Source organism: Pagrus pagrus (genome assembly GCF_965226575.1).
Source record: "Pagrus pagrus genome assembly, chromosome: 4".
Classification (NCBI taxonomy): Eukaryota; Metazoa; Chordata; class Actinopteri; order Spariformes; family Sparidae; genus Pagrus; species Pagrus pagrus.
Genome location: NC_140188.1, coordinates 23,967,779 through 23,994,770, shown reverse-complemented (window position 1 = coordinate 23,994,770; position 26,992 = coordinate 23,967,779). Strand labels below are relative to the sequence as shown.

General features: G+C 39.7%; 1 protein-coding gene across 3 annotated transcripts in view; it reads right to left on the bottom strand.

The window, feature by feature from the left end:
* Positions 1–21,023, bottom strand: part of gdpd5b (glycerophosphodiester phosphodiesterase domain containing 5b) — a 46,180-nt gene extending 25,157 nt beyond the window's left edge. For all 3 annotated transcript variants that reach the window (XM_084350595.1, XM_084350596.1, XM_084350597.1), the window contains exons 1-2: positions 20,572–21,023; positions 4,850–5,023 (exon numbers count right to left, since the gene is read on the bottom strand). In XM_084350595.1, the coding sequence (XP_084206721.1) occupies positions 4,850–4,966 (117 nt within the window). In that variant the 5' untranslated portion in view covers positions 4,967–5,023; positions 20,572–21,023. The remainder of the gene's footprint in view (positions 1–4,849; positions 5,024–20,571) is intronic.
* Between the last annotated feature and the right edge of the window lie 5,969 nt (positions 21,024–26,992).

Here is a 26,992-nt window from a genome sequence, read left to right as displayed (position 1 = left end):
GCGACAGCCGCTTTGATTCCCCTGTGTTACATTTTCAAAGCAACCTTCTGTGCTGCTGATACACATTAAAGTGACTGCCTGATAACTAGAGGCTCTTTCAAACAAATGACTGATAATCTTAAGAATAATATTGCAACGCCGTCTCATCGTGTGCTGACTTAACAGAGAAGTGACAAATACATTTGTCACTCCTCAAGGCCTTGGTTTCACTGTCTTGAACATGTGAGTGTGAGGTGTTTCTGTGACTGCTGCCTTGCAGGCAAGGTGGGGAAGTCAGCCCATCACATTTATTACATTTATATTAATACTGCACTTTAATAGATTATAATCTTTATCAACAAAAAGACTTCAATGAATCATTATTAATGGTTTTGAATTACAGTAAGAGTGAGGTGTAAGGCTGCAGCTATTTTCATGATGGATTATTTTATCCAATAATCTATGAATCGTCTTGTCTATAGTTTCCTAAATTTGATATTGATTTTCCAAAAAAGATATTGGTTACTTTACTGTCAATGGACATTTAGGGATGTGGTGAAAAATAAAAAGGTCTGATAAAAGGCTGTGAAGGTGTAAACTTTTTTTAAACAACTTATGAAGCATTTTGGAATTTACATCACATCCTACAAATGAATATCGTCAAATAAAATGGACAAATTGTTGAATAAACACTTGAAACTGTGGCTTTACCATCAAATAGAGACCTCGCTACTAGATATCAGTGAAAAGATAGATGGTTTCTCTTAACAATATTGATTATAGTGTTCAGCAGCACAACAACTCTCGATGTGGACCTGCAAGACCATCATATTTTATAGCAAATGCGATTCCAAAAATCAAAGACGAATAAAGATGAAAGATGCTCAGCCACTGGAGAAGATGGGATTTAAAGAGTGTGGAGGTCTAGTGGAAGGATTTAATCCAGGAAAACAACTGTATTTGTTTTAATTTCTTTGGATTGTCCTACCAAGTTAGCAAAAGAAAACATCATTAAGCGGATACCAAAACCTAATAATGTCTTACAAGAATTACCTTTATCATCTTTACCATTCTTACATTGAAAACATCACTAAGCATCCATCACACCCTCAGCCTCATCACTGAGTCAACTCACATCTGATGTATTGAAGCTTATGACCTTTCAGTAGAGGGAAAGCGAGTGGACGAGAATGTGATCAGGCTCACAAAAGGCAGAGGAAAGAAAAATTTGACAAAAAATGTTAATGTCCTTCAGAAATGTGTACAAGACACTGATCCAAAAATAGAACTCATACACGCAAGAAAATCAGGGCTTGCAAAGGCCATTCTACGATTAAAGTCTCTACTCTTTAACTCTGCTCAATTGCTCTCCTGTTCTCTTGGCATTTTTAATGTTTACAAAGCTAATGAAACAACAATATACCAAGCTGTGTCGTTCCTGACACCATGTAAGTGCAACTGCTAGTTCTAGGTACCGGTGTAGTGGTATTTATCCAATATTTCACAGGGCAGGGCTAATGAAGACCACAAGATCACGGACAAATGAAGGCAGAGCAGCTTTGTTCCTATTTTTGAAGCCTTTGTGTGACTGAATGGTAAAGACTGGCTAAATGGAAATACTTTCAATTATTACTGAGAGGCCAGATCGGCTTGCACTGCATGACGTGGGTTGTCTTTCTACAAAGCACCTTGAACACAGAGAGAAGCGGCTTCACTGAGACAGCCAGTCAACCTGGAACAGCTCAATGCAGTGAACAAAGATGAAAAAGGAGAGAAATGGTCTTGAATGATCCACTTGTGGATTATGAATGAGTCTACAGTTGCTTCAACATGAGATTCTCAGTTCTCACGCTTCTGTGATTCGCTCAGGTCCAGTTACATGTAGCTGATACCTGTCCTTGATTGGTCACAGTTTGTTTACTGGGATCGTTAAAGATGCAGACTTATATAACATCACCTTGACCTATGCTGGGAAGTTTTCCCAATGGAAATGATAGCTCTCTGCTCCTCATAGACGCTTCGTTAATTACAGGCATATAAATAGTCAGGCACCAGCTCTGTTCCTCTATTGTTCATACAAGCATCATTTTGGCTCAATCTATTTTCAGTTCTCTCCACTCATTATGTAAAACAGATTAAACGAATGTAGAGGGGAAAATATCCGCTTCCTGCCTGAAATTGACAGCATGTGCCTGACTGTGTGCTTCTTACACTGAGGTCAAGACAAGTGTTATCCACCACCAACGCGGTCAAAACAAAGGATGAGCACCGTGGACAAAGAATGTTGACTCGGCATTATCCTATCAGTTGGCCTGAAAGACAACCACTTGCCACAGGAAACAGAGCTACAGTGTCCAGTTTCCTGCATACAGGAGGGAAAAAATCAATCTGTCTTTATTTAGTTCTGCTTTTTATATGATCCAAGAGCTATCAGATATAGCCACCCATCCCTTCCTGTGTTATTTATGTCTGTTTGTTTACACAACTAATGTAGGTTTAATGCAGGCCATATATTTTCTTTGCTGCATCTGTGAGTGTGTGCTGAGTGACATGAGTCTATTGCTTGTGTCCTAGGTTGCTGCTTGTCTACAGTATGGTATGTGGGCATTAATAAATTATCCAGCCGAGTGCATGAGAGTGCAGACATGGGTATGTGCTGTGTGTCTGAGTTTGTTGCAGCAACATAACCTGTGTCCTTCCTAAATACAGAGTAGAGGAGATAAAGGGAAAAGGTCAGGATGAATTGCTGATCTTGTGTAGGCTGTAATACTTATCCTGGCATGTGCCTAGTATGAGAATAAAGCACTGTACTATTCTTTGGTCGGGAGTGTAGTGTGACTCTTCTGGTTGCACACTTAGGCTTAAAGTTTTATTAAGAGCTATTAGTCGATTGAAAAAAATTAGTTGCTAACTATTTTGATAATCAGTTAATTGCATTTCAAGCAGAAATGTTGAACATTTGCTGGTTCCAGCTTTATAAGTTTGAGGATTTGCTGCTTTTCCTTGTCAATAATGACAGTAAATGAAGAGTCTGGTTGTGCAAAATGCAACTTGAAGACAAAACATTGAGCATTTTCACAATCTTTTGACATTCTATAGGCTAAACAATTAATTGATTAATGTTGAAAATAATTGGCAGATTAATCAATAATGAAAATAATCATAAGTTGCATCCCTAATTTTATTATAAAAAGTTAAGCAACATATGTGTAAAAGATATGGCTGCTTGATATGGTAAAAAGTAAATCATATTGCGATTTTGTTGACAGATAATGAAAATATGATTCATGATTAGTGGGCATGATCATTTGGGGAGTAGCCATGATGTGACATTCGCTGAGGTCTGTACCAAACAAACATGTTTCCTTAAATTCAGAGAACAAGATTTGTTGGCCAGGACATCTCTGCAGCACTATGTTACTTCATTATAATGCTGTTTTGTCAGACATTTACCTTTATCAAAAAAAAGTGCAGCTTCTGAGATTTCGATATTGCACTTGGTCATATTGCGATTTCAGTAATATTTCGATACATTCTTGCAGCCCTAGTTACAAGTGATGAAACAATCATGAAAAGGCAACAGCATAATTATTAAGAATGTAAGCGTTTACAGGCTGTCATTTAAATGTTAAAAAATAATTTCGACCTTTAACCTTTAGTTGTCTCAAAATCTTTCCAGAGTATGAAAAATATGACTCCTTCACCTCCTTTAAACATTTCTTTAATAATATTCATCACAAAATCTGATTAAACTCATTAAACAAGTGCAGAGCATAGGAGATGACAGATAACTGGAAGCAGTGGAGTTTTGTAATTTCAAATGCACCTCTATGTTGAAAGCTCAAGGTTATTGGATGCTGGATAAGCCAGCAAGGACATATTTGTTTGAAGATAATTGTTCTTCGTAAATCAATGCTGAGAGAAAACATCTAGAGACCATGCAGTGTTCGAGCACACTGCAGTGGATGCCAGACAGAGATGGTTCTATGGGTTTAGTACATTCAGTAACAGAGTACGTTTGAAAATGTTCCAGTTCCTACATAACATCTTCTTACTCAGAGCTGTGAAAACACTCGCATTAATGCAACCGCTACAATAAAGGCTTTTAAATTCAGTAGCCAAAATCAAGAGGAGGAATGATGTCTTTTATGCACATGGATTTGCCAAAAACGTAGGTGGTAGGTCACTGCAAGATGTATATAAAACAGACAAGAAATTCTGCAATATCTTAAACAAATTCATAGAAATTCACATTTAAAAAAAAGGGAACGCTCTTGTAATAAACTGACAAATGATAATCTACATTGATGTCTCTCAGGACAGCTGCGCAGCCATCATGGTAAATGACCTTGACAAGACCGATTCCACAGAGAAAGAGACAATCAGGTCTCATTCACTGCTAACCTGATGTGAGCAAATGTGCACACGTGTGTGTGTATAGAATATAATTATCTTGTGAGATAATCAATGACAGCAAGCGCAACCTCACTGCTTTACTAACCAGTGTTGTTTTGAAAATTCATTGTACCAGAGCGTCAAACCATCAACAAGGTTCTTTTTTCACAGGGAAAGGTTATCTTTAATCTCCTGAATGTAAAATTTCTTAAGTAAATCTGTAAGATGGGAAACTATTCAGACATGCAGTAAAATGCTGCAAGGTCAGTCAAATGTCATCCCAGTGCATTAACAGATTGGCTGCTGAGGGCCCACATGAGTGATGTGTATTATCTAGTGACCATCACATAGATGTACTGTATCTTGCACTGTAATGAAATACGTTGCACTGGGTCAACAGAAGAAGTCTTGATGTCTTTTTTTTTTTTTTTTTTTAAATTGTTCATCCACAATAGGGGCTCCCCCACCCTCTCACCTTGGTGGTGTCATCATGGGAACGTTGATAGCGTTTCCAGCGGCAACCGTAGATCCCAGTGATACATGACAAACACAGCTGGCGCTCATAGACCTGGAGGGGTTGGTGTTTCACCATGCTCCTTCAGTCAGTCCTGCTGCCAGAGCTCTAACATCCCACTGACGACAAAGTATCCTGAAAAAAAACAAAAAAAAAAACATTTGAAGTGTTAGCATTAATGTAAAGTGTTGAGACCAACAAGACCAAATTGAACAATCTACAGAACAAATAGTAACAAGATGTCTGGTACTTTGAAAAACACATGCCAACTTAAAAACACCATGCTCTTGATAAAAGAACGCCCAGCCTCAAATTAAGACCTTGTTTCCCAGCTCCTGTTTCCAATGACAACTGAGACTGCTAGCAGCTTTCATCAATATGATTAACGGGATAAAAAGGTAAAATGAAATTGAAAAGGGGCTTGGTGAACAGACCATCTCTTGAACATCACATTAAATTACAGTGACAATGAATATATCACACAGTCGGTACATGTCTAGGCCAAAAGGCAGCATGAAGGCCCCATCTTTTATGTCAGACCCAGAACAAAGGCCAGGCAAAGAAAAGGCCAACGGGCATAACAAGGATGTAACGTAATAGTTGCATTTTAGCAAAACCATTCAATTTACAGAATATAAATCAATGCATGCTGCTTTGTAAACCCAAACAGGCACAAGGCCTTTCCATTTTTTCTACCGCCTTCTCTAGATCTCTCAAAAAATCAGAGGATCTTTGCGTTAATTTCATGCTTTATCTTAAAATGTAAGTGTCAGGGAACCATCATACCCTGGTGCCTGTTACAGCTCCACTACCTCTCCACTACCCCCTCTCAACATTGAGGAGCAGCAGAACGCCATGATGCTTAAGAAGGAACCCAGAAGCAAGCCCTTTCATGCCTGTCTAATGCTGTGGTGTTGACCATGGTAGGACGTACCAGGCTGTGTTGGCTGTGAATAATCAGAGTTATATCTCAGTCCTCCCATTGAGCTGCTGCTGATTCAGCACTGAGACTCTGCAAACAGCTATAATAACAATAATGATGTTACAGCAGTGCTGGCTGTTATCACAAGTTTAACTCACTCTCCAGGGAAATGATGGAGCCTGTTGTGCTGCTACAGCTGCAAAACACACAAACTGGGGGTTGAAAGTGCATGTTGGGGTTATGAAAGCATAAACTGTGCATAATTAATGGAATCCCTCCGTGCTAATTAGAGTCAAACAAACATGCTTAGCAACACACAAACACTGCACTTTTACTGGTGATATATCCATTTCCTTCAGCTTTGAAGCACAGCTAGCACGCGGTTAAGTCAGTCTGATGTTTCAGAGCATTTAGCGCGATAACTACACTCTTCCTGCTGTAATCAGTTTGTCTCAGGCTCTGGACAGCTGCTCATTAGCATCTGCAGCAGTGGCCATGCTTCCTGTTATTAGTAAAACTGCTCTGAGGAGGGCTGGCCTGACCAGAGGGTAAATGTTACTGGCCCACCCCAGCAGAATAAAAAGGATCTTGACAGGCAACATGCAATGCTGCTCGATGCCTTAAGATGAAAAGTGTTACACAAGAACATACAGCTGCTTTCATTACATGCAGCAATGTAGCCATTGAAACAACATTGGTGCAGAAAACCATTAACTCATCAATCAAACCTCTTCAACGACCACGAGAATCAAGGCCAACTAATTTGATGACCAGCGATTAAGTCTGGAATATATTAAATTATTGGAAGGAATAAGATCAGAATTGTTCAATTAAATGCTGCATTACTGGTTGGAAAGCATACGATTTGGATTACTGTTCAAACATCAAACATTTTAAATACGGTGAATAAATCTATTGTTTGGCTGAAATGAGAATCAAACCCCGAACACCGGCACTGACTGATATGGGACGAACAGTGTCAAACAAAACCAGGCATGAACTGGACGAATGCAGAACATCACTTTGCTTTCCACCACTGGCTAAATACACCACGAGCTGCCAGTGTGTTCTCAATAATCATCTTATCTGTACTACTGTATTGCCAAATATAAAGCTGTCATGCAGCCAACATTACCGCGTAGCTACATCACAGTCTGTGGGATTTGGACCCTAATCAGATCAGAACTGCTTGACTACTGGCATAGCAATTATGCTTGTCTGATATTTCTTCTGAATAAATCATGTCTGTCGGATGGATGGAGATCACAGCTTGGGAAGCACAGGATTTTGGGTCTGCTGAGGGGATAAAATTTGCACACACAAAAAAAAGAGGTAGAGCACAAAATCCTGCCGTTTTTAGCTACACTGGCAGCAGGGCTCAATGGATGGTGTTGGCAGTCGCTCTTTTTGAGGGTCAAGCAGTTAAAAAAACTTCTCATGGTGCCAAAAACAGATTAAAATGGGCACTTGTCTGACATTAAACGTCAAAAATGAATCAGTGAATTCGCATTAAATTCAATGTGGATATTCAAACGATATACACAGATGATCAATATCAAATTATTTTTTTTAACTTATTTTTTTGCAATTTCAGATATGTTTCCCTCGTCTTTTCAGACTTTTTCCCTTATTGCCACATGAAATACATTTCCTTACAGAAGGACAGAAACACCACCACTAACACAGGAGAGAAAGTCATTTTCTGTTTTTTATGCAGGTACAAATTTGGACTGGGATCTATTGCTACTTTCAGGATCAACTTTTTTGACCAATTAGTACTAACGATTTAAAGGATTAAAAAAAAATGTGAAAACTGTTTCCATTTGGCTGTGATAAATATACTTGGGAGAACACTGACATGAAGTAAATCCATTGCTAAACAAACACCAAATTGGATTAAAAGATTTAATATTAAATATTGGCAGGCCTGAACTTCAATGGCGGTTGAGTATGATCAACAACTCCACATCTAATGAACAAGACAAACATGGAAATGTGTCTGGGCATGTCGACCAAGCCTTTAAGACTAAAAAACAATGGTGCAGCTGACACAGCAAAGCCCCACTGGCGTGTTCATCGAGGCCAAGTAACAACCACTTTCTGCACCGTCGTGTCGTCACTCGTTGACAAATTATACTGTTAAAACCTGTATCCACAGCAATATCTCCACGCTGTCACAGCCAAGTGGTTCATGTGTTTTTTGTTGTAACATGTTTACCTCCAAAAGCTTCCATTCACGGCAGTGTTGCAGCCACTTGTATCCTCAAAGTCAAAAATATCACACATACACACACCACTGCTACTTACATTGAGCTGAACATCAAACAGCCTTTTAATTCCAACTATTTGATGTGGGATATTATCATAATTAGGCTGAGCAGCAGTGAGGCCACAGGTTTGTCATCCTCAAATGGGAGGCTCATCCATTTTTACTTCATAGTTAATAATCTCCAACCCTCCTCCAGGCTGCATAAAGACGCTGCAGTTAATCCTTTTATCAGCATGATGTTTTTCCAGAATTTAATCAGCTAAATATGACCCAGTGGAGACAATTAAATCTTGAATAAACTGCAATGAATTGGAAAAGCTGAGTTAAATACAGCATGAGCAGTAATTTTCCTTAAATTAAAATCTTAGAAAGAAAATATATTCATCCAAGACTCTGCAGCTGCACGGCCATATTTTGAACAACATGGATGTGACACCTCAGGCCACAGTAGGTGCAGAAGTGTGACCACCATGTGGGCTGCACTATCGCAGTGACTCACTATGTCATAGACACATCAACCAGGACACACAATCAGAAAAGACAACCTTCCACATGCTTATTTTCACATCCAGATATCTTCAGAAATGCAACTACTTTGCTAAGCCTGGAACGACCATTTTAGATCCTGTCGGCTATAATTCCTCTTTGTGACTGAAATAGGTGAAATCAACAAGTGATTAATGCATTTCAGCACAGGAGAAACAGCTTTCCACACTTGTGTCTGTCACACAAGTTGTCTGAAATTGGGTGAATATGAAGAGATGATGAGGGGTGTATGACCTGAACCCCTAAACGGCTGTTGTCATCTTCTTTTCTGCTGCCTCATTTCCTCCAATCCAAAGGCAAAGTGAGGGAAAACAGTCTGCAGGGGAGGAAATGCCTCAGCAGTTTCTCAGCAGAAAACAGTGTCTTCTTCAGTAGGGACAGGGCAAGCAGCAGAGAACTATGGGTCTGAAGGCCACTAGTGAGAACGAGAAGTTCCTTAAGGAATATTTCTGAAAAATATTTCAGAAGATGCATGCGAGGGAGCCGATTAGTGACACATGGGTGAAAAAGCCCATTACAACAAGCAACGCAAGTCATTAAATCAGAGCGGCTGAAGCTGGCTCAGCCAGGACAGTCGAGGACACTCACTGTAGAGAGTCTTGGCAACATCTGAAATTAAGTCATGAAAGGTCTATTCCCCCCCAAATAATCTGTGCTCTTGGTGCTGGTAGCCAATGCTACTCACCTCTTGTGCTGTTTAAGCAAAAACAAACCAGTGTTGCTGCTTTCTGCGAAGTGAACCCCTTCACCTCCTGTGCACTGCAGCACAAGACTACAGTGTTTCCATTTTAATAAATTGGCTGTTGGTTTAGTCATTAAATAAAACAGACGTGAAACAGACAAAAAAGAGGAAGATCATCAACTATGTAAACAGAGGTGAACACAGGTTATAAAGAAAGACACACACACACTAATGCCAGCTAAGCTTGTACCTACTTTCTTTAATTCCACTTGCCATGTGACAAAGCCAGGTTAGTTTCCTAAGAAAATTAAAATATGGAGACATGTTCTAACAGGCAATATATTATGTGTGAGTGTGTGTACGCGCTGTGTGCACACTTTTTAACATATAACTCCTTCAACTGCTAAGGTGACGCAAGGGCAAGCTACTGTCACAAAAAGATTCTGTTAAATTAAATTTATTCATAAAGGAGCACTGTGGATCAGGGAGAAAGAGGAGATCCAAGTTTTAATTTAGGCAGCAGAACACACTAAATCCCAGCAGGAAAGTCACAGGCTTTGGCTTCAAAAAATCTGCTTAGTCAATTTTCTCTCACACTATAATATATCATAATTAAACTTTACTCAATATTACCTTTGGCCTTACGCCTCCTTAATGGAAACTACTGCATCAATAATTAATCTAAACACTTTTAATCCCAGCAAAAACACTGCAAAAAGTTATATATTGTAAAGGCGGGAAAAAAAATGCACAACTGCATCATAAAGAACAGTCTGGAAACACACATCACAACTATGTTCACACACATTTCAATCATGTGGCAGGCACTAAAAAGCTCAGGTAATAGGCGGTTTCATTTGGTTTCTTCCATCTGAATGATGAAAATAATAATCAACTAAACAAGCTGTATCCACCATCACCTGGTGACAGCTACGAGTAACACCCCCTTCAATAACCATGGAGTTAATGAGTGGAGGGTATTACCCTAAATCACAAACTCAGTTGCACAATATCTGAGGGATTAAAATTCAAAGTGGTCGAGTTGAGAAAGTTTCCTAATGTCTAACTTGTGTCATGATTCAGTAGCATATAATATAATGTATTTTATTTTCTTTGCCTGAGGGTTTAAGTGGGTATGTTTGCTGAAAAAATGCTTTGTGCTTTGTCTAAAAGTGCCACTTTTAATAATCGCCACAGTCCTGGATATGAGACATACTGATTTTGCACTGCCCATGGGAGGAGTGTAAGTCTGTCCAGTCTTTATTTAAATCTGTGTTCAATGTCTGTCTCTTTTTAGAGCACGGCATGGGAAATTACTTTTCTCCGGCTAACTTATTTCTCGGACTGTTGTCTCCCATCTCGACTCTCCCCTGTGCATTTATCCATTCCACTCACTGAGATACAGCGCTTCTCAAAATGCACAGTTTCATTGGCTGAGTAGCTTGACGTGAGATAATTTACAACGCATGCAATTGGTCCGTCAGTTTCCTGGGCTGCTAGGTCAATTTGGTGATTTGTAACAAAGTGGGATGCAACCCCTGTCATCCTCTGTCAAATCGCCTAATGCTCCTTGCGATCGTCATGATGTGAAGATCACTTAATAAAGTAACATAATCAACAAGTACAACAACAAGAATATCAAAACGTGTGAAAAAATATCCACTTCCAGATAAGGTTACAAGCATGAGAAACAGGCATACAACATACTTTTGGTGGTGTTAAGGTACAGCATGCATAATGCATTAACAACATGGTGCAATATACTTTATAAACTGAGCCTCTTAATCATTGCTGCAGTGGCTTTATGCCAATCAATGTAGAAAGCCTCTGCATTACCCAACAGATATAATGTTTCCATCTAATCTCAAATGCAACCATAAATACTAACAGGTCAACATAAGTTACCAACATACTTCTAAACAAACACTATATATCACTCCCATGAGTCAATGTGGTAGCAGGCAAAGAATAAATGGCTACAGCCTATAGCCCAAAGCTCCTGTTCTTCCAGAGTCCGACATCAAGTCCCACCACAAACCACTCTCAGATTGTCCAGTCAGCTCTGCCAGTCAGTGACTCCTACAGCACACATAGAAGTAAGGTGATCTGTCACCTTCCCCGAGCCTTTCAGTCATGGGTCCACAAGATGAGACTGAAACTGAACTCATAACGCGCTTAAAGTTTTTAATCTAAGCAAAGTTTCTTTCCAGTTATGTATCCACTTTGTCCAGACATTTGCTACTGACTGACAGACAAATGACTGATTGATGGTAGAATCAATTACAGCCATTGATTTCACTTTGTCAGGGTCACCAGGCGCCTACAAATAGGAGGATGTTAACAATCATCAGTCTGCTTCACAGAATATTTAAATATCAGGGGAGGAATACTGATTAACTTGCTGCAGGTAAGCAAAAAAGCAATTTTATAAGCACTGACAAAGCACAATTAAGTGCATGCTGGCTAACAAGCAGTTTGCTATGATGTTAGAAAAGGTAGACGTCAGGGATTTTTGTCTTAAAACGTCTTCACTCTTTCATTTTCAACAGTGGACACAAGGAGGGAAAAGAGATTCCGCTGGTGCGATAAAGGTGATTTACACATCCCTCGTCACTTCTGACAAAACAGGTGGATGTAGTTGTGGTGCAAAGTGCATCTTTTAACGGAGGACATGAGGCAGTGTGAGGGGATACGTCTAACGGCGCTAGTCCATTGAAGACACTTTGGTGACCTTAAAAACAGTCCTTGACATATTCATAAGCGCATACAAGCCTTGAGGAATAATGAATATTCAGTAACATGAATCGATGTTCAGGTTTCCTCCAGTTCCCCTGATTTTATGACATCAAGAAAAAAAATAATTGAGTACTATTCAACACACACAGGCGCTGAAGAAGAGGCAATGGTGCCAGAACATCCTGACCTGACAAATGAGGATAGAGGGGTATAGCAAAACACTTACGTAAGGGCTCTTGGCTGTTGATATCCTTCCTGCTATTGACATTGAACAGGTCATGATATGCATTTAATGATTATTGACTCTGAAACTTACAAATCCATTTACACCACTAATCTTGAGTAAATGTATCCTCTATGACATTAAGAATGCTTTAGGAAAAAAAAGGCACTATGTTAATATAACCATTTACCAGATAACATAGGGGACAACGCTGCTTGATTTAGCACAACATGACAGAGAGTGATTCTTCTACTTCTGGCCAACTGAGCTGTGCAGACATCACAACAGCTCACACTATCAAATATATTAAACCTGAGATTTAAAAGAGTCACACTCCAGGGCTCTGCTATATGAGGCAGTGAGTAATGCAAGTGTAGCTCAAAGTCAGCTGAGAAATAAGAATTATTGTGAGGGGAAATCATTTTCAAACTAACCAACACAAAATGACTGCTATAATTCAGCTGACACAATATAAGCAAACAGCAATCGACAACAGAATTAATAAAGCTGAAGGGAGGGGTACGGTACGGTACAAGAACATCCAGACAATCTGACACTTTGTTCATCTCACTGACAGCCCATCAATGGGAAAAAAATATGGGTCACAGATAATCCCGAGGATAAATTAATCTAATCACAGCCCATCAGTAACTTCACATTAGGAAATTGACAACGGGAGACGAAGAGTCATTACTGTCACTCATTTCCATTATTAGAGCAAAACAAAATGAAATGAATGACTGGAAGAGGAGAAGGAAATCCACCCACTCATTTCAGTGCGGGCAAAATGACAGAGGTGTAAGTGGGTCAAGTGATGTGTGGAGATATTGCTCTCATCATTCATCTGGAGATAAAAATAATCTGGACTCAGTCCATGAAGGTGGGCTTCACCTTATAGCGTGAAGGCTTCTTCATGGACTGAAGATTTGAAGTCTGAGCAAAGGTGATTTGATAGCTTGACAGTGCAGGGACAGTGCTTGACAAATCAATGTGGATAAAGTAAACAATAAAGCCATATTAGGATCTTTATGGAGCCTTGTGGGTGGAGGAGTTTGTCATTATTGATTTATGTGTTTTAGGTGCTGCAAATGCAGTCCTTTTCCCTTGAGGCATCAACCAATGTACCATGAAAATAGGGATCTACAATTTGAGCAACATCTATTAGGTTTCTTCTGCTAGGTGTCAAGGCCAAAGGCAGGAGTATTACCAATGCCTAAGATACGTGGACCACCCACACACATGTTTTGGTGCAGAGGCAGAAAGGAAACCATGCAAACTTTACAAAGAAACGCCCCAGTCAGTTTTGAGGGTTTTGAACCAAGCACCTTCCTGCTGTGTGGTGACAGTGCTAACCTCTGATTCCACCAGGCCACTGTTTAGGCAGCTGATGGTGTGTGTGGGTGGGAATAATTATCGCCTTTAAAGACTGGATGACACTGACTCTTGTCTGCTTAATGTATACTTGCACTGCGCTTTCTTATGAACTTCAGTACAGCCTGTGATTTCAGATGTCTGGAGGGATAGTGAAGGGAAGCACTCGGGACAGGAGGCTGATCCCAGTGTCAGGCTATGAAGAGCTAACAGGAAGAACTCTGTGGGGATGTCTGAGCTGAATGTCTGCGTCCATGATGCAACTTGTCCAAGCTGACAAGAATCCATAAATTAAAGCTAAATGCTGGCTTTACTTTTTAGAATTTAAATTTTTAGCCACTGTACTTTAACAGACAAGCAGCACAGACTAAGCACACACCAGGATGCTAATATACTGACAATGTTCACATTTTGATGCTAAACTGATTTAGGTTGGGTTTGTCAACAGGATTAGACAAAAGCTACTGAGCAGATTTTTACGCAACTTGGATGGAGGATGGGTCTCGTCCCAGAATAGACACCCTTAACTTTTGCTTCAGATTCGATTGAAGAGAAGGATCCAGGAATTTTTTCTCATTTTATTTAACATGGCGAGATAGGGCGAGCTTAAATCATAGCTAAGCAGTTATAGGTGGTTTCAAATTTAGAATGATATGGGGCTGTTGAGTTTGAATTTGGATTAGGTTTGATTGTATTAGAGGAGACTGCTGGGCCTTGACGGAGGTATATGCTCTACTGAGTGCCATTCTCGTTTTGCAATTATTTAGTCATAAACCAAAGTATTGGAAAACCTGAATTTCTGACCTGATGATGGCACTGAATGTTTGTGCCAAATATAATGGCACCCCATTCAAACGTTCTTTAGACATTTCACTTATAACCACAAAGATGAACCTCAGAAGTTAACAAGACCAAGTAGTTGTTGAGATATTGTGCTGGACAGGTAGAAAACTTTGGCCTGTTAGTGGTGCACGAAAAAAAGTCAAGTTGGATAAAGCAACCAAATGACTCAAGGGGTTTCTGACATCCCTTCTATTTCTACAAAAACACTTTGTAGGTAGGGAGAGAGACAGTCAGGACAAAAGGGCAGGGGGATTAATGGTTTTGCAGAGAAAAAAAAAGATGAGCACTTTGCCTCCTTTGTCAAAACAGTGTATGGTGGTGTTGTAACCAGCAGCAGGTGTACAACATCTGGATCCAATACTTCAAGCCTTATATGAAGAGGTTTCTTTTATTAAACAGCTTTTTATAGTCACTTTCATCTGGATTTGATGTTCCTTCACACCGATTACTGAAGTTATGATAACGAATGTGAACTAGGCGTTTAGCTCCCATGCTCAGCTCCGCTGGCACATCAGCAGTTTCCACTAAATGGTCTGTAAATGTTAATTCTCCAAACTGTTCATAACATGGTTCATGAATTTGTTAATAAAGAAAGATAAATGCAGGCAGATACTTTTGGATGCTTTCCATTTGATGGTTCTTGATTAAGTTAATGGTCCATTTAAAATACCTACAAAATGCATTTTGTGTGAAAGAGTGTAAAGGCCGTAACAAACACACAGCCTATCACAACCACTTGAGCGCTCTCAAGCCTGCTGAAATTGCTTTTTAACCAAGGCAACAGTTACTTTTTTACAGTGCCCCATGTGATTGAACCTACAGTATTTTATCCAATACATCACTGCTTTTAACAGCTGCTTTTGCCATAAAATGCCAGTCAACAAAAAGGGGTGTGTGGGGGCGTTACCAGCCAAGCGATCACTGTAGCAATCTATTGCTGAGAATTAATTTTCTACAGCAGAAAGCAATCAGGTTTTGAGAGGATTTAAGAGATTTGTTCTTTTGGCTGTAACTTTGTAGTCATCAATGAAATCAGTGACTGTATTCTTTGGATGGGATGAAAACTTGGCACTTCATGGCACGATTTTAGTGCTGCCTGGCAGAAAATGATGGACCTACTTCCAACACTCCACTGTACACCTCTATTTTCCTGTAATACAACCTGGGGCAGTGCTTCCTAAATTAATTTGCCATGACCCAATGTTCCCAACTGTGAGGCTTTTAAGGAACATACAGCAATGGCAAAAGGGGTTATGTCTGGATGCCTACTGGCCTGTCTGCCGTTTAGGGTTGAGACAAAGTACTCTGGGTTCCTAATCATAGGTGATACTGTCGTGCTGATACTGTGGCCGGGAAAGCAAACAGCTGACAAAGACATTCGTGGCATGCAGAGACATGGTGGGAACCATTGTTGTGGGCAAATGGACAACTCCATTGGCTTAGTTCACCCTCTGGCCTCCTCAGTCCGACTGTTTTACACTGCTGAGAGGAAAAAGAAAGTGGGTGGACTAGCATGTTTTATCAAGGTGCCATCTGTATGTCTGCGTGAGGGCTCTTCACCACCATCTGTGTGTTGACATCACACCGAGCCCTGTCCTCTACTGTGACTGCTGTCTGAGCCCGGGAGGCAGGACCAGACGAGCAGGTGCCACCATGGTATCTTTGGTTTTCTGAGCTTTCTCAATATATAAACATGGTCTTGTATACAACTTCTTTAATTCCATTGCAGGACTGATTACACAAAACAACACTTTCATTTCCTAGTTGCAAAGAAATTTTAAATACAAGTACAATATGTGTCTGAAATAAACTAAGATGATGAAATAACCAGAAAAACCACTTTCCTTCTCATGGTTAAAGGATTAGATAATAATCTTAATCAGTTCTAAAAGATGTGATGCAGAGACACCCAAGGCACTGAACATATGAAAAACTTATTTTACTAAATTGGCATTTTCTGAGCTACAGAAGTCAATGTTCGAACTCTGTGGCAGTGGATCTCAGATGCTGGGAATATAACCAAGAATGAAAGAAAAACAAACAGACTTGTTATGCAGTCAAGGAGGTATTATTGCCTTTTTTCAAAGGGGGGCCTCTGCTTTGCACCACCCAGTTTGTAGGGCTTTGAAGAGAGCTCAAGTTGCAAACTAGCAAAAACAGCGAACCAAAGCCTCCAGTGTTGACAGAGAAATTAATAGCAATTAGCCCTGGATCTTTTATTGTGGGCTCCAATTTGGCAACAATTTTCCAGAATCCACAGTCCATCAGGTGGTCTTCACACACGAATGTCATGTTCTGCTAAACACTGAAATTTAACAGGATCTGCTATTCATTGCAAATATCAAGTGTGTTTGACACAGAAGGGATAATTACATTACCGATTAATTATACATGTCTTAAAGAAAAACTTGCATATACATAAAAATGTAACCCCCATTTTAGTTTATATGATGCCAGAATAAATAGCAGGGTTTTCCCTACCATATTAGACTTGGGTGCAGCACCTCCCTTTTTTCACATTTTATTTATTGTTTTGGTTGTATGGTTTTAGTTTATTTATTTCATATTTATTTAGGATATTTTAATATTGTTTCACATTACAATTCCAACCTCTGAATATTAAGAATTGAAAGCTCTGTTCTTGAAAAGTGTACATGCCTCACTATGCTTTTATATTATTATTTTATCAGTGGTTAAAAATGGTCTCAAAACCCCAAAAATAATTTATCTGGGACAATTCATTGTATTAAATTACAATTATTAATATAGCGTACAAGCTCATTCTAGGGACTGTTTTACTCATCAACGTATCAGTTGAACGCCAAAAATGACTACAAACTTTGCCCCCAAGCCCATTATGTTCTTTGACTGAAAACCATGGACTGAAAGAAGCTGACTAAGTGTGTAATATCACACGCAGATAAAGAGTTGGCTTGTCACTTGGTCTTCCAGATAAACAAATGATTTTCCCCCTGTTAGCCAATCCTTCAACTTCAACCTATTGTTTATATTCAGTCTATATTGAGTAAGCTTGTTCTCTCGGTGAAGCAAGGCTCCATTATGTGATTGCATGTTATTGACTGTGTGCTTCAACATCAGTTTTGGAAAAACAAACATTTGTTACTCATCCGCATTTGCTTCAACAATGCTTCGACAACTCCCAAACAATCACAGAATTAGACCAGCTCATATTGTAAAGTCTTGAGCACTGCCACTCCTCAGCATCAATTTGAACCTAATCTTTGCCAGCATGTGCATCATTTAAGCTCTTTTAACTCCAGTTAAAGATGGCGAGAAATTTACTAGCAGTGAGGAAAATTGGATGCAGTAGCGGTGTGTGAAGTAAAAATACTATGGAAATGATGGTTCTCTTCTGAGGCAAGGCTGATATGTACACAGACTTGTACAAATGTTTTTTATTTCTCATTTCCTCAAACCTTTAAATCCAATTTAGCTACCCATTACTTTTTCATGAAACATTTACTATTGCTCCAGTGAGTGGAACCACATGCAAATCTGATTTTTCTTTTATGTGGGTGCAACAAATTAATAGCAAATGGTTTCAGAAGCATGTTAGCTCTCGGTGGAGGTTCATTTTCCTTACTGGCGACAGGCACAGAAGATGTGTGCATGTGTGAGTTTGTGTGTGTGAACGTAAGAGAGAGACAGAAAGGGCTGGATTTGACCTCACTGTTTTAGGGTAACCAGTAATAGCAGGTAATTTTTTACAAGTCAGACTGGTACTCTGGATAATTCTATACAGATTTGACTGATCTTACAGATGTGTTTCTTTAAGAGGCTAGCAAGTATCCTACAGGATATTGCATCCATAGAAGGATGAGTGTTGGGTGCGTTTCTCTTCTGAGGATACAGTACATAAACATATACATGGGCAGTTACACAAGCAGGGCAAAGCCAAATAGCTGAAACACAGAATCAATACTCATCTCACATGGACAATAGGGCCAGCTACTGTCTCCGCAGTGCAACTCTACATGTCTAATCAGCAGGACATCTACTTTACAAACAGCAGCAATATGCATGGAAGTTGGAAGCTGGATAAAGAAAAGGTTTAAAAGCTCTTCAATGTATCTGCAACACTGTGTGTGCAAGAGTCGGTATCCAGTAAGTGGATTACTGCTGTGAACACAGCACACTGCATTCCTCCATGTTCTGACCTATTATATCTCCCTCCATTCTCTATTTATTCTCCTAAAATAACATTTCAAGTTGAGGGTAATCTTTAAAACAAGCCAAAGCCTTTTCAGCATGGTTGCTGACATTTTTTGACAGGCATATCCAACTGTAATCCAAGCAAACTTGAAGAACTGTACAAATGTATACGTTATGCCACGTATGCTAACCTCAAAATGTCAACGCTTTGTACCATTTTTTTTTGCATAGCTGAAACTGAAGCGATCTGAACATCAAGAGTAATGTTTATTTTCTCACGTGGCAAACAATATGAGTTTCAATGTCATGACCTGAAAACATTTTTATAGCGCTGGCTACCCTCGGGACAGGAGCCTCACTCACTACGCAGAAGCATATACAGTATTGTGGTACAAGCCAAAAAGAGGTTAAAAAACACAGTATTCAGCACACTCCACTCCGAGGCCCCTCAATCCATTTATAGACGTTGTAAAAATGCGATAAACACAAACAGCCTTGCACAGTCACTTTTAAAGTCTTGACTCGTCCTGAGTCATCCGTCTATTGAAACTCTGACCAAGCAGGTTGTAATCCTTTTAAAAGTAATTATTTACACACCTACAAGATGTTACCAAAAACAAATAAGTGTTAGTTGTTTTTACTGGAAGTGTTGCATTGACAGATGGGGACGTGTGAACAAAGTCAAGTAGGATCTAGACGTTAGAGACGATGTACCAAATGGATCCTCTCCAGTGGCCCGAGTTTAAAGATGAGTATAGCCTGCATATTTACTAGATTAAACTCTCTTTGTTGAAGTGCTGCATAACATGAATGCAATTAGTGATCCTATGATTCACACAAGACACTGAAATCTTTCTTGGAATAGAGATGCTCCCAGGAACATCCGAATGACGATCCTTGGCTTCAAAAGAAAAAATAATGGTGTCATGAATTATGAATGTCGGTGGCAAGAGAGCTGTGCATGAGTAAAATTGATATGAGGGTTGGGCAATATATCAAATTATCAGTATCATATCGTTGTCATTATAGTTATTTCATATGAAACTGTATATTCTCTTAGACATGTAGTCATATCACGATAAGTGTCTTTTGCTGGTTATTAAAGCTGTGTTACAGTAAAATTATGTAATTTTCTATACTCAGACTATTCTACTTGCTCTACCCATCTCATTGTGTTCATATTTTGAGAAAGTAGCATTAGTCATCTCTACAATAAGTCGCAACATCGATATCGAGCTTTGAGATTTGGCGATTTGGAGATATGTATCATGCATCGTGACATAGCTTAAAAATGTTGCGATATTATTTTAAGGCCATATCGGCCTAATTCATGCTGTACATATGGAACAAGGAATTCACAGACAGCCTCAGCTTTACATGAATGATCATTTTTTTTGTGATATACATCCATTGGTGAATGGGAAACTCAGGTGTGTGAATCAATCAGGTCTCACCAAAAAGGGAAACCCTAGCTATCATGGGAAACAACATCATGGGCGTGTCCCATTCCTCTGGGTGCACATGAGACCACCAGTGAGCAGTGTGGCAAGTACGAGCCTAAAGCCTGTGATGGGTAAAACACATACTTATAGCTAAAAATACACTGATGATGCCTATCACTGAGAAAGCCCAAAGATCCAGCCTTTAACTTTGACACGTAAACGTCCATTAAAGGACAGAAACATGTCAACTTGTGAGGGATACTAGCTTGTTTTGACTGTAGGCACGTTACAGCTAGTTAGCTTGTGTTAATGGTAAAAAACTCCCATCAATTAGAGCTGCAAACACTTTTTAAAACATATGAACAGGAGGTGTGTGACTGTAAAAATGTTCTAGAAAGAAAAAAAACGAAAATGTATGCAGATGTTGCTAACTTAAAAAAAAAGTCACCCACAGGTAAACACCGTTACACACTCACCTGTCTGAGGGCTGCTGCCACTTTTCTTTGATTTCACAGTTAGCTTTGCGCCGCACGGTGAAGTTGAGGCTCTTTCTCCTCGGTGAAAAAGAAAAAAAAAACGTCCCCCTCCCCGAGAGTCAAACGGGGACAACCCGTGTCAGAGGTAACGTGTGAGAGGTGGGTGGCCGGTAAATGCTGACAGAGCCGAAGTTTCACAGCGAAAAACAAAGGAGAAAGGAGCCGGGTGAGGTGAGTGCGGGACGGTGCTGGCGGTGGCTTCGGTCAAGCTAGAAAAACGTCCCGTCTCATATTTTCAGCTACTCCGTCCTCTGTGGTTTTTAGTTCGCACTGTAAGTAAAGCCTCCTCGTCCCTTTGTGAACAGCAGTATAACACCGACACCCCGGTTCAGTGTGCTGAATGGTGGGAGGAGTGTGTGTCGGTCTTTTTATCTCCAGCCCTCCTGTACAGTGAGAGAGCGTCACCAGGCTTGACTTTACTCCCGGTCTGCGCGTTCAAGTCACGTCGAAAATCACCCGATGGCCGGTGTTTGATGCGCCGGTAGTACACCTTAAAAGCGCTTACGTTGCTTTAATTAACTGAAACATTATTGTCTTAATTTCTAATAACACCCTTAGTGAGAGAAATCGAAGCCAACTGCTACTAAACTACCAAACCCCTCAGTCGACTGTTCGTTGTCAGAAAATCCGATGGTATGTGAACGCAACAACGTGCAAATGTCATTTAAGCCAAAAGAGCATTTTTTATCAGTCTGTTTATTATCTCAGTGACACACCTAACACACTGTACATATTAAGAAATAATCAACAAAATGCATTTGATTATCAGACGTGACAAAGATTAAAGGTTGTGACCGAAAACATTTTCATCTTTTTATTCTCTCTGCAAATGGAGGGGTTTCTTTTCAATCAGATTACTCATCTGCATTACATGTTTTAATATCCTAGTGTTTTTGTGATTGTCGTCCACTTTAACAGGCGGTGAGGTCTGCTTTCCAGTACCATCAGAGACCATTGCATCTGATAAAGTTAGTTACTGTTCAAATGAGTCCCATTAATCGACCAGGCAATTCAACAAAGTAAACAATCTATCCGCCAAAGGGGTCACCGGCCCATCCACATTCAGTGTTTTCCCCGTTTAGACTCTGTCGCTTTCAGTGATATTGACGCACACCAGATAACTCATTAAACAAAACTGATTTATTGATTTTTTTTTTTGTCACAGGAACATTCTCCAGTCATAATCAGAGGCAGTATGTAATGTCAGGCAGGGCCTCGCCATCGACCATTGACACACACTGTGACACATCAAGTATTCATTCTAATTTGTTCCATTAGCTGTATAGATGTGCTGCTGATAATGCCACAGTGCTGGTGGGTGGTGTCAAATGTTGACCTCTTGTAATGATTAAAACATTTCCTTTGTTACTTGGATCAATACTCATAACAGAAACCCCATTTTAACCACAAATGAATATTCTGGAAACATCAAGAAACACAGCGTACTGACTGCATGGATACAATGTATTCACTCATGAAGAAAAAGGCAAATACTTGTTTTAAAAAAAGTAGTTTGTTGGATTACACAGACTGATTTTCCATGACATCAGTATCTTTATTTATAGGTAAGAAACCTACTAAAGTGGCCAACAGACCACCATCTTTCACTGAACTGCACACATTAAGGTGCATTTCATACATGCAGTATGTGGTGATATGTTTAGTTAACTGTTTATTTCATACACATGCACTTTCTCTGGAACAAAGCTACACAGACAAAGTAAGTATGTATTGTATCAGAGAGGACACTCACTCACTGTGATGATCGTCCAGGACAATGACAGGCGGTCAGCAGGTCTCTGGGGTGTGAAATGACTCACCAGCAGATACAGATACAGTGTTTGCGGTGTTAAAGCATTTTCAGAGCAGATGCATTTATTTGGTTAACCTGAACATTGAACATTCCTATGTTAAGTGGAGGAGGAGTTGTGGTTATAAAGAGTAACAGTTCAGATTTATCACCAGGGAAACAGTCAGTGTGGTGATGCTGCCAGATACTTCAGCATCATTCTGACGGAAATTAAGAGTTGTGTATGTGTTGCCTTCTTAAGACATGTTGCATAAAACTGCAGTCAGACCAAAAAGCGCTCAAACCATCTGGCAATTTGATATTGAGATTATACCCTCGTCCTCACATCCGTGCAGCCAACATACATAACACACACACCTTGACATTGTCACCCTGTGAGCATCAACAGGTGGGGAAGCAGGGGAGATGCTTCCCCTCAGGACCATTTCCTGTGGCATATCACTGTTTGATGTGGCTGACCCCAGCCTCCCTGCTCCTCTCTCCACAGGTTGGTATTAGTCAGTAGCTCCTGCTGCTCCATTTTGTTGTGAACTCCACCCATTTGGAAATGCCAACCAAGCAGGAAGGGTGGGATGGCTGGTAGGGGTCTCCTCTGCATGTGGTGTTATGTAATGCAACAGGATCGATGGAAGGGTTTGTGACCGCTGTTGTCTGAAAGGGTGCAGGACACAACTGGTGCAGAGACATGGGGGAATGAGGATGAAATAATAAGAATACCAATGAAGAAAATAATGCAGACTGTATCGTCTAAATGCCACTTCAACAGCTTGTTATGACTTTGAAGGTTGGCTGGAATTTCACAGCAGGGTGTGGTTTGTTCAGAGGCCTCACTGCAGCAAGTCTGACGGGGGAATGAAACAGCATTGATTTAATATAACACTTTAAAGAATGCTGCAGGGAGTCGATATGAACCTTGTTACTTTGATCTGACCCAGTTTATCCAATATATGCGACAACTATCTGACAGGTAGATAAACACTGGTGTCAGGAGCCGTCACACTCACTGAGCTTGTGAATGTTTGCCTGCGTATTTTGCTTTCAATTTTCCTCTCCATAAGGAGCTATATGTAGTCTGCCCTCAGTCCAACGTGCGATGATGATGAAGTAGCGCCTCGAGGGCTAAGACACCACATTCCTCAGCAAAAAAAAAGTGACAGACATGGAAGCAAAACAGTAGTCAGCCTGCACACTGCTGGAGACAGCTGTTGGCAGGTAAACTTACATGTAGCACCTTTAATTTTGCTTCGGTTGAGAAAACAGAAAAATGTGTCAGTGCCCCTAAACAGAAAGTGGAAGTCACTATATCTTGACTGTCGACAAAGCAGCTTGATTTGACTCCTCAAAATGCCTCACTTTTTAATATGTGCATGCTGTAAAGGAACAACAACACCATCTGCATATCTTTGAGGATGCTGTCTTGAAAAACCTTCCTAAGCACAGAGGGTGTACTTTATTATGTTGCTCTGCACTCCATCTAGTGGCTGTTAGTCCACAATGCAACGCAGTGGCAGAATAGTTATATTGTCTGACAGATAATAGAACATTATTTTTTCCACTTGTTCTTCTACATTTGTAGACATTCAGTGTTTATATCCAACATTTATGGCTTCCTCACAAACTCTAAGGGTTTGATGTTTCTGGTGTCATGGCAACATTCTTCTTTTTGCATTTTTTCCTCATGCACATAGTGGGAGATTAAAAAATACCAATTAAAAGAGGTTACATTTAACAACATCTCTAGAGTAAAAGAAATAATCCAAACTTTAACACAACCTCAATTAAGACTTTAATTACTGTGAAGAGAACTTTGATGGCCTTGAGGAACTTTTCAACTTCAAACTTTTGCCACCAGGGGGCATTTTTATTCATTATCAAAACCATCGGAAGGACTCACAGCAGTGCTGCTGCCTTGTCATCACCAACTTAGATCCAAATTAGACAGTTACACTGCACAAAATGACCGTGTAATTATCCACCTCTCATTTGCTTTGTTAAATTAAAAGATTTGTGCTCAGTGTGGTCAGCTTTATAATTTTGATGGAACATCATTCTTTTATCCCCCCATTAATTTGATGTTTTCGTAGACAGAGTATCTTAATCTAATATTAATGAACTTAAAGCTGAACTGTTTAGTGACAGGATGTGGTATGATGATAAATCGTTCTTTGTTGAATGCACAATATTATAGAGGAAGTAATTACCCCTCTGGTATTAATAGGTTATCTATCTATCTATCTATCTATCTATCTATCTATCTATCTATCTATCTAATGGAACTGTTTCAGGGGTAGTAGTGTTTATTAGAAGATTATAAAGTAAATCCTACTTGTACAGCATCAGTAGTTTAGTTAGTACACAGTTCAAATGGTCAAATTGATGTAAATATTCAAAATTGACTGTGAACAGTGAATTGACAGTGTGTTTCAGAGAAAAGCAAGTGGTCTTAATTCTCCAGTGGATGTAAAGCCTGGGTCAGATTGAAATTGCACTATATACAATAAAACCCCTCGCCGCACTCATAGACTCAAAAGTACAGAATGTCACATCATGCAGCAAAAATGAAACATCTCTCAGGTCTTACGTCACACTTCTCTTGGCAGCTGCAGTGCTCTGCTTCCCTCAGTAGACTCTGCAGTTGTAGTAGTTTGTAACAGAGTGACGTGACTACAACCAACACTGATAAACATGATATATAACATAGATTTTAAACTGTTAACATTCTTTTAGAACATTTTTATTTATTGCAACTGTAAATGATAAAGAAAACAGAACATACTTCAAACTCTGTCCCATACACCTTGGGAGAGTTTAGCTGATAGCACAGGAATCTGTAAACAATATTGTTTGTCCATATGGAAAGAACATTAATGAGGAAGGGTCAACGCTGACACGTCTGGAAGTAGGTGTTTAGAAGTCCTCCTAAGAGCCCAACAGGCTGCCAAATCCTGTTTGTCTTTTTGCTTGAAGAACTAACACAGATGGTCAGACGGGAGAGTTCCTGAACTCCTATGTTTGTTCTCATCCCCCATGTGGGTCCGACCTCCTCTACTGAAGCAACTTCAAAACCAGCAGCTGTTTGAATTTCTTATAAAGAGTTCCTTATAACTTGATAAATAGCAACGACCAATGTGTAGGATTTAGGGGGATCTATTGGCAGCTGTGCTTTCATTAGTGTATAGTCGCCTGAACAAAGAACTGTGTTTTTGCTACCTTACAATGAGTTCACCATATTCACCGCCATGTTTCTACAGTAGCCCAGAATGGACAAATCAACCACTAGATATAGAGCGGGCCTTTTGCATTTTTAATGGCCTCTGTAGGGGAGGCTGAGGCGAGGTGTATTTAGTTGGTTTCAATCTCCAACCACAGGGCTAGATACCACTAAAGCCTAAACACTGGACCTTTGAAGGTGACCTACTATGCTTTGTTTGTTTGTTTGTTTTTTTGTTTTTGTTTTCCTTCAGTGTATATGTTCTTGTGTATGTAAAAGATCTTGAAAGTTAAAAAGGTCAAAGTCCGTACCAACAGAGCTCATCTCTCCCCCAAAAAAACACTGCTCCTGAAACACTTCGTCAGTAGTCTCACCTTAAATTCTATGACTTTTTGACATCACACTACATCATCGTGTCACACATTTGCATAATTTATGCCTAGCGGCTAGTTTGGCACATAGAAATTGATTTAGCACAGCTGCTCTGATATTGTTAGCTGCTCTGTTGTTGTCAGCAATGTTGCCTGTGCTGGCTCAGGTGTGAGTGAGCTGACCAATTAAAACAGAGTGATTCAGACAGAGGGGTAATACAGTGCAGTATGAGAAAACTGATGTGTTTTTTCAGCATTTCTGGAAGTGACCCAAAATAAAAATTATGAACGTGAAATTAGCATAATATGTCTCCTTTAAATGTAATATTAGCTACTTTTCCTTCTCCAATCAATACTTGTAAAATATTGACCATCCTGTTTGTAAACGTGTCGATTCTGTCAACCATAGTTTATCATTTAAATCCAAATGTATAAACATGAAATGAACTCAAATTTACTGAAGGAAACAAGCAAGAAAAAACCTCATCGATTGATCTTCTTTTTAGCAACACTGAAAAAGACACAACTGATGATGCAATAGACCGAGATGGATGCTGAGGTTAGTGTAATCATAGCCAGATGTTGACCGGGCTCCATAGCATTTCGTTGCTCTAGTTATTTAGGAGTGGCTCCACCCTCTGAGGGCTGTCACTCCTGCTCTATTATCAGATTCTGTTGCAATCCTCTGACCATCTTTACATTTTCACTTGGTGAAATATTGCATCATTTTAGTGTTGCTTTTACATCCTTCCTACCATATCTTAAAGATAAAAGTCTCAAAGTATTTTAGATGTTTGCGTGTGGTGGTGGTTCAGGAAAGCGCTGGAAGCTTCTTTATGCTCACACTGACATACGTAAACAGTATCTATGGACAGTATCAAGGATGTACTAATCCTGTATGTCTATTTTATTCTGCATGTAATAGAGTCTTTTCTAGTATCACAATCTCACGTCTTCATTGAGATCAGA